General features: G+C 40.5%; 1 protein-coding gene across 1 annotated transcript; it reads right to left on the bottom strand.

Moving 5' to 3' along the window:
* Positions 1 to 201: 201 nt before the first annotated feature.
* On the bottom strand, positions 202 to 6,645 carry chpf2 (chondroitin polymerizing factor 2). The gene is made up of 4 exons (XM_059533743.1): positions 5,957 to 6,645; positions 4,074 to 4,638; positions 3,720 to 3,902; positions 202 to 2,187 (listed from the first exon to the last, which is right to left on the bottom strand). Exons 1-4 carry the CDS (start codon positions 6,229 to 6,231, stop codon positions 916 to 918), a joined length of 2,295 nt encoding a protein of 764 aa, XP_059389726.1. The 5' UTR covers positions 6,232 to 6,645; the 3' UTR covers positions 202 to 915.
* Positions 6,646 to 9,326: the final 2,681 nt, after the last annotated feature.

Raw genomic sequence — 9,326 nt, 5'->3', positions numbered from 1 at the left:
TTTAGTAATATGTGAACCAATGGTGTTCAGTGTCACTGACATCAAACCAGAGACCATGTGAGTAGGCAAAAACATGGTTGTAACCAGGAATTAACCCTTCAACCATTGTTGCTTAGTTCTATGCAGTTCAAGATACTTTATAATATATATATATATATAAATATAAAAGTGAATGCATCATAGTAATGATTCATAACCAGGTTTCACAATTTTTTTTTATTCAGTCCTGAAATATTCAGCACATTCTGTTCAAAGGTCATACAATCATATATCTGGAGGAAGAAAGATGGCTCAAGTTACTTGTGTAGCTGAGACTAGAACCTCTACTAACCGCCTAAGGTCTGACATGTTTATATACTGTAATAAAAGATGAATGCGGTCCTTTATGCGTTTCCATTGCTAACTTCAGGTTCCTGCATACAATCATCGGTAATAATGTAAACAAGGTGAAATGCATTCCTCAAGTTTTATTTAAAATGAGTTATGAAGGTATCAATAGCAAGTGTTTGTTGTTCTCTGGTTAAATTAGTTACACATTCATTAACACAATTTTATGTAGATCCTTAAAGGGACCCAAAAATTGAAAATCTGTCATTATTTAACCTGAATTTCTCTCTTCTGCAGAACACAGAGAACTGGTAACCTTTGACATTCATTGTATAAACCAAAAAAAAATTAAAATCTTCAAAATGTATTCTATGTTCCTCAAAAGAAAGTAAGACATACAGATTTTGAAAAACTTTTCACAAGACGACTTCACCGTGTTTGGTTGAACTTCGATGACTGGATGATCTGTGCAGCGAAGTTCACAGCATCAGGGTGAATTTCCCGCGGTCAATATCAGTAGGTCATTTAAGGCCACCTAAATGAGAATCAAGACGTTTAAGCCATCTTAGGGTTGCAGTAGTTGTCAGTTCAGGTGCTGTTAGTCTGATCCTGTTCAAACAGAGCCATCGCTAGGTGTGAGCGAGAGGCCAGCCCCTCGAGGTTACTGAGCACACAGCGGTGATAGATGTCCTCACTGAACCGCGGGTTACATTCTCTGTGCACATACTTCTGAACTAGTGCTGGCTCGACAGCCCGAAACACGTGCAGCCCCGAATAACGCACAAAGATCTCATAGACGTCCATGCTCTCAAGCAACTCATCATTGTCCAAGATGTCAGCCGCCATTTTTGTGCGGGCAGCCATATAATCTGCATTGTAGAAGCAGGCTTCTTCAAAGACGTGGCGGTCAAAGTGGCCATCGCGCAATGACTCGGACGCAAATGATGAAGCGGCGGAAGGCTGTTGGTCGCGGTAGACCAGGGCGGGACTGTACTCTTGAAAGTGGATCGGGAAGAAGACCTGCCAATTGCTGATAGCATTCATACGGCAGCGATTAAGGAAGTCAGCATTGATCTCGGTCCAAACGCTGGCCAGGAAGAAAAGGGTGTCTACTGGGTGCTTCTTGGAGATGATGTCCATCAGTTTGACCTGTGTGGGAACTTCAGTCTTTACACTAATCCAAGGAATCTTTACATCACCGTAACGTTTCTCTACCTCACCAATCATGGCTTTGATACCTGAAAAGACGTCCGTCTGGCTGACTCTTTGGGCATCGAAGGGGTCGTACACAAACAAGAAGGTGAGAAGGGCATTGTCATGGGTATCCAGAGCATTCATGACATACATGTCAAGGAAGTTACCCACAAAGTCTTGATCGTGTGCCGTCACAGGGAGGATCACCTGTACCTGAGTCGCTTCTGTTACATATGGCATTGGGATGATCTCGACAGCACTGAGCGGTTTCAGCAGACTCACCCGTTTGGCGATGACCTGACTGTGACCTTTCTGCGTAAAAGCTTCCAGGGCCAAATCCAGCACGTACTCCATGCCTCGTGTGGGATCGAAGCGCCGGTAACCATTCAGCAGACGCCTCTTACGGAAGCGCAACTGAGGCTGATAGCGCTCATTCAGATGCCCCACTGCCATCTCCAGGACTGAACTGACGTCTGCCCTGTCTGCACCTCGAAGCTCACACTTTGGAGAGCTGTCGGCACATGAATAAATGTGCTCTTCGGTGAAGTATTCCCAGCTGATCACCTCAAAGCGAGTTTTGGGTCGGAAAGGTTGGTTGATTCCGATGGGCCAGGTGGCTCCGGCTTTGCCCTCTGGAGTGAGCTCACTTATGTTATTGATCTGGTTCTGTGGCCAAAACAACATAACACGTCATTGTAAGGACCTAAATTAACTGTTAACCTTGTAAAGAAAACAAGTTCTCCTTTCTGTCATTAGTCCAACTTTACTTTAGGTGGCCTTATCTAGTTACATTTAAATTAATCATTTGATACAATCCACTTATTGTGTACATACATGTTTTTACATTGTACTTCTATACATGTAATTATATCTTAAATTAATTTACATGTATAACTAGATTAGATTAGATGTACTTTACTGATCCCCGAGGGGAAATTAGATTGTCATGGCAGCTCAATAAAATCAATAAACACTTGGAATACATGTAATTACATAATTACATTGTTGACCCATTCCTTACACTTTAACCCACCCTTAAACCTACCCAATACCTAAACGTACCCGTATCCCACCTCAATAGCAACAGAAGTATTCTGAGATGCAGTGTGAACACAATAAGTACATTGTACTTATTTTTGATGTAAGTACATAGTAGTAAAATGCCACCTAATATAAAGTCTCAGTATTCCTGTCAATTGTCTTCCCACTTTCTTCTATTATGCAGAAACAAAAGTTTTCTCCTTGAGTCAAAGTCATCCTATCCAATCATATCCAGTTAATTTCCTGCAGTTATGTGATACGTGATGGCTGGCTGACAGCTGCAAACACCGTGCCCCATTACCTATGCCGCATCTTTGCCCAGACATGAAACTCTAAGTGTCGAAGCTAGGCATTACATTAAGTGAAATTTCGTTTGTACTAAAGTAATGATTCATCTTTTTAAAATGCAATGTAAATGCTATAGTCTGACTAAAATCTAAAATATTTTATAACCGGAAAAACATGCATATCGTGGTAATGTGATTGTAACATGTCTTTGTCCACATGTTTTTGTTTCTTTGCTCCCAAAAGACAAGTTCTTAATCCTACAAATATCTGATTAGACACGGTGTCACGTTTACTTGAAGACAAACAGATTAAGACTGCATCTTGACTGAGTTGCAGCTCACTGAGACGTAACATCAGATCCGTGTTCAGAATGCATATTTGTGTAGGTCTCAGTGAGGCTAGTCAAATTTGCATTGAGGTCTTAATATATTCTCAATCTAAAGGTGCTGGTTCTGCATATGATTGTGCAGACATGCAGTCAGTGAATTTAAGGCAAGACACAACAGGTGAGCAGGCTAAACACTGTGTCTTATAGATTCAGCATACTTTCCCCTGTTGATTTATCATTAAACATCATGACACACTGGATTTCTACTAAAAGTTCAAAATTCTTGTTTCTTTTTGTCGGCAAATTAAATGATAAACAAGTTAAAGGTTATTTAAGCATTTAAAGCATTTTTTATCACTCCATAATTCAGAAAATACTTTAAATAGTCAGAAAACAAATACATTTCTACCATACTTTTAAGAAAAAATGTTACCAGGCAAATGTTATATGTACAAACCCTTCTGCAATGTCTTGTCTAGAAGTTAGCAGCTTTATGAGAGTGAGAGAATGTTTTCTTCTATTAAGACGTGCAGTGACATACCTGTAACTGCTGTATTTGTGCATAGGTCCAGTCCAGTTCAATCTGGTTATAGCGTTTGTGTAGGCGATACATCAGTGCAGGTTCAGAGATGGGATGGACAGTAAAGGCGTTCTTAAACTGTGCACTGTCCTCGCGCTCAGGGTCCACGTTCTTCTGCAGCTCAAAGTAACGGTAGGTCATCTCCTACATCATTTTAAAAGATCACAACAACACTGATCATAACCCAGGTTTAAATGGATTCTCTCTCTCTGTGCTTCTGGTATGGATTAATGGATGACGGCTCAAACCACCACAGTTTAATAAAAAGGTTTTAGCTTTTCATTTATGTCCTTTTAAAAAAAGACATTTCCCCACCTGATGCTTCTCCACACAGCTGAGACCCAGGTAATCGATGACGCAGCGACCGAGCCACTCGTCTGGTCTGACACTGAGGATGTCATTTCGGCAAGAGTCGAGGTGGGGCTGCAGTCGAGCTAGCAGGCTACGTGACAGCAGATACCCGTATCCACCATGACAATACCGGGCACGTTCTTCGCCCCCGATAAACTCCTCGGCCCGTCCCATGTACATATCCTGTCCCGCACTAAGATGATTAACCAGCTCCATGACCCTTTCAGCTTGTGTGTATGTATCATCTTGTGCGAGGTAAAACCAGTCATACTCATTGCCGTGGTGCAGGTGGAGGTGGCGTATAGTTTCATACATCAGCCAGACGGGTCGGTCATCACCATGAGCAACAACAGCCATGCCATGCGGTGCCTTTGCACTTCGGAGGCCAGTGAAAAAGAAGGTACGGTGGAAATGGTGAGCTACCGTTTTATTGACAGCCACCCCTAGTGTGTTGAGAGTGGCGCGTGAGCTCAGGATACCCACCAGAAGACGTTCTCGGATGCCCAGCTCTGTGTGGATGTAGCGTGTCCTGTGGCAAACAAACAAACAAGTAGAAAATGTACCAGCATTTAACTGTTTCCAGTATTTAACCAGTTTAATGTTAGTGTACATAAACACTGCCATTCAAAAGTTTGGAGGGGTTTTTTATGGGGTTTTTTATTATACCCAACAAGGCTGTGTTTATTTGATCAAAAACAGTAATATTGTGAAATATTAACACTTTGTGCATTAAACACTGGTTTAGGCCAAGAATCAGGGGATAGAGATCTAAGCCAGTTACAAAGCTGAGAGACAAATGAGGGACAACTGCTACGATCTCTAAAGCAAACCGCTTCAGTGACCCTTAACCTCTGCTCTGACACCCTCGTTCCGTCAACATAATTATAATCTTTTCATACAACTGAATTTGTTATTGGTAATCTGATGGTAATGAAAATGGCAGTGTGCTTAACTCAAAACAGTTTCTGTCTCTAACTGAAGTCAAAACATGACATGTCAAAGTTAAAGACAATTGTGAAGATCAGCTGATATTTTTCTCACAACGATTTCTGTTTACATGTTCAGTTACTAATATCCACAATCATTTTGTAATGCATTATATTACAATATTAATAATGCCCTTCTGTTTATGCAAAGTTGTTTTGTAATCTAAATTGATGCAATTAAACGTGTATTTTTTTAGCTGTTAAGCTTAAAATGAATAAACAGGCACTGTCTTATTATTTTAATGGTGAGTAGTTTTTTTCAAGAAGCTGCAACACAGACAGTTACTGATGTTTCAGTCCCAGTTTACAGAAGTGAACTAAGATTTCCTAACACAAGTTTAACTGTACATCATCTAAAGCTCTCGTGGGGAAGCGGCATGGCTGCCCTGCATATGCAGCTGTGGCTGTTTTTATGAGAGGAATAATAAGACATAAGAGAAGTGATGAAGAATTCATCTGTAAGAAAAGCACAGAGGAAAGGTGAAAAATACTCGGCTGAGACATTACTAACTGACTGCCAAGTCAAACAAACCCAACTCGTAAGTCACAGTTCAATACTGGCTACTAATACCAAATATCATGGCTGATTAATATAATTGTAAATACTTTTAAATCTTTATAGCTCATTGCAATTTTATATTATGGCCTTCTTTCCTTTAAATCCTGAGATCTTGTCAGATTTTTTTATATATATAGCTCATTGCAATTTTATATTATGGCCTTCTTTCCTTTAAATCCTGTGATCTTGTCAGATTTTTTTATATATATAATTTATATATAACAACTAAAAGGACCATTTCTATTTGAGATTTCAGTCCTTTCTAATAAGAAATGAAGCCAAAGTGATATCCAGGGACTCACCTGAGGACTTTCTTGTGTGGTTTGTTGGGGTCCTTGTGATAGGGCACAATGCGAGGCTGGAAGTCCTCATTCCCATCCCCGTCTTGACCATCCTGGACATCCCTGATATGACCACTGTTTACGAGTCTCCCATTGCCCAGTTCATCTCCACAAGCATCATCGGTCTCCCCCTGTGTCCAGGACACCATCAGGAGGCTGAGGCTGCAGCCCAAAGAGAGGCCCAGGATGAGAGGCAGAGCAGGCCGAAAAACAGCCAGGAAAGAAGACAGGCGCATGGTGGAGCAAGCAATGGGTGTCAAGTCTCGACAGGGGTCTCCTTAGAGAGCAGTTCAAGTGACAGCAAATTCTCTTTTACAGATGATCACAAAAGAGGCATCTGACAGGGATTCTGTAAAGGTACGTATTTAAATTCCTGACACTATGCATGCAGTCTTAACATGACCAGTGAAGTCTTCACAATCAGATTAATAGACGACGAAGAAGTCGAGGTAAGCAGTGAAAAGCCAAAACAAAAGGAGGAGCGAGAGCAACCAATCTGACCTGCCACTTCACACATAGTCAGATGACTAACATCAGGACATATGGGTCTGATTTAACATCCAAACATGCAAAACCGAGGCACTACCACTCCCTCCGCATAAATTAACGTTAGTCCACTTTGATCTAGTCAGACATCCCCCAGTACGCGATATGCGTTATTACATTATTAGATGAGAAATCACCTCCACTGGTGATGCACAAGGGTTAACGTAGATCGCTAAGCAGTCGGCACCATTCGAAGCCAACCAGCAAAAACATTCAAGCACAGCTGACCGAGAACTGAAATACGATCAAGTTCAGCATATCTGGGTATAACAGCCTTACTGTCTTCCGAAAGACAACCGACGATGAATTACATTCAATAAAAGGAAGTCCTCCACTGTCTGGCGTAGCTTCGTAGCTGCTTTGCTTGCACAGTGAAGCTGAGCAACATTAGCAGCCACCAACGATATATCTATCCCTCAAAACACAGCAGTAATTCAGATGAAGCCCTGCGTCTCCTCGGAGGATTCGAGGAAATATACAAAAACAATCGCGAAATGACTTTCTTGGCTTTGCTGTGAATGTCTCTTGCATCGTCGACCACGTATCAAGTCTAACTACGGATGTGCTAAAGAGGAAGATTGACTCGGTGCGTTAAAAGGTTCAAACAGACCCAAGGAAACAAGCAGCATGCGCACAAGAGTTCCACGTATACACACACGAGTCCTGCTCCGAGTGCGTTCACACCGAGCCCGGTAGTTACCCTTCAGACAGGAACGACAAGCGCGCGCTGGGGCACAGGTCAAAGAAGCGAGGGGCAGTGACTCAGGGAGCAGATCATAGAAAATAACAGCTACAAAATGGAAAGAAAACAACAACAATAACTACAGAACAATTATCCCCTGGTCCTCAAAAGGTGTCAATTCAAAACATTATAAGGTAAAATAAAATTACAAATTTAATTGTGTTTCAAAAGAAAAGAATGAAAATGATGTTTTAGAAATGATGACATTTGAAGTAGATTTTTAGAGATGTTTATAAGGAGCAAACAAACAGATGCTAGACTGAAACCTATTTCCTCTTACCAGAAATCTTATAGTTGTTTGGTATAGTGGTATTGCTTTAAGTATGGCCCATTGACAGTTTATTTCTGAATCAAGTTCATCTGTCTTTTTCAATGCATTTCAACAAATTGCTTTAGATAAAATGCTTTGATGTGGGCAATAATGAGACCTCTCTCCTCTTCACAGAGATGGATGAGATATAAAAAGCAGAAAATACTGAATGCATGATGCAATGCAAAATATCTTCTTTGATATAATATGTATGTTTCTGTCTTTTTTAGGCCTACTCCTAGTTTCAAAAGGTCTCAAATAGATTTTAAAAATCTACCTAAAGGGGATAGTTTTAATTCGGTCATCAATTACTTAAAATATATAATTAAATTGAATAGTGAATTGAATGGTGGTCATTCTTCATCTCATTTTTGTGTTTCACAAAAGAGGAAAAAAGAGTTGGTTCTGTGATTAAACACTGACAAAATATTATTTTGGGATCAATTCAAGTACTGTAATTCTTCTACATCACATCATGCACATGAAACCCTTAATTATTGTAGTTTTATACTATTGCAATGTTTGGTACTACATATTGCTCAGTTTTAAAATGCATTTGAGTAGACTACTGCTGTTTGATGTGTTGTTGCATATTTATCAATTAAGACTAGTACCTTACCACTGCCATACTCCTAGTAAAATCCTTATCTCATTCCAATGTCATTCAGTACAAGATAAGCAGGTTTTATTAGTACGCAGTTATACCATGCATTGGTCAGCATGTGAAGCTCGGCTCATCTGACCAGCAGGCGGTGATCTGCTCTTCACCAAATACGGTCAGTGCGCGCTGAATGTGCGCGAGCCGCTGCCGCTGCTGCCTGGCGCGTGCTTGGTCCTCAGAAAGGTACGTCCATTCTGCACCTAATTTACTCTGTTTCAGTTTGTCAGTGTTTCCTTGAAACTACCATTACGTTTACATTGTACGTGAGACCTAAATATACTGTAAGTGAGGCAATAGCCGGCTTGTACAGTTTTGTATCTGAGCTGAACGCAGGGCCCTGATCGCCTCATGCTGTCACTTCAATCTGTCACCGATGCCAGGTGTAACCCTGATACAAATTAAGCCATACACGACTGTAAATGTTAATATTTTTATACATATACAAAACTGTAAACTCTTAAAACTAGAGATGTCAGTAAAGCGCTATAGTTAGCTAGCAAGGCCATATGCCGGTGATTTGTCATAAGAGATGTACGAGTTTAATTTGGGTTATTAAACTGCGAGGGTATTTATTTTATGTCATTATATAATGCATGGATGATGTCGCGCTTTCTACACAAGAGTTGTGGGTACACGTTGTTCTTTTAGTTGTTAGCTTAGCCTTGTCTTGAATGAATAGCAGTGTGACGAAGTTAAGCTGCAGTGACACCCACTTCACATGTACATTATTCATTTTCATACACTGCCACTCTTCAAGATCATATCAGCCTCTCAAAAGACACTCAAAGATCGAGGTCCTGCTTTTCATCAACTAAAAACGGTTAACGTTATGAAATTTTGGGGTATGAAATGTACTCAAAAACATCAGCTATGGATATGTTTTTCAGAGCGAGAAGTATTTGAGCGTTTAATGCAATAGAAAGAAGTAATGGAAGAATCTTATAAGCAAGTTCTCTTTGAAGAATGTCCTTATGTCATTTCACAAACCATTGCTTATAAGTGTCTTTGCTGTTGGTTTAGGTCCAATAAAGTGAGGTCAGCTTCATGACACCTTTATCTGTGTATAGTGGAG

Source organism: Carassius carassius, chromosome 3, assembly GCF_963082965.1.
Source record: "Carassius carassius chromosome 3, fCarCar2.1, whole genome shotgun sequence".
Lineage (NCBI taxonomy): Eukaryota > Metazoa > Chordata > Actinopteri > Cypriniformes > Cyprinidae > Carassius > Carassius carassius.
Note: the sequence above shows the minus strand (reverse complement) of the source record. Positions and strands in the feature narration are given on the sequence as shown.

Bases quoted from the DNA above. Each gene is read 5' to 3' on its own strand.
- chpf2 (XM_059533743.1), bottom strand. From the start codon at position 6,231: ATGCGCCTGTCTTCTTTCCTGGCTGTTTTTCGGCCTGCTCTGCCTCTC. The intron at 4,639-5,956 runs GTGAGTCCCTGG...TGTTTGCCACAG, and splicing joins CCACACAAGAAAGTCCTCAG to GACACGCTACATCCACACAG. The intron at 3,903-4,073 runs GTGGGGAAATGT...AAAATGATGTAG, and splicing joins GCTGTGTGGAGAAGCATCAG to GAGATGACCTACCGTTACTT.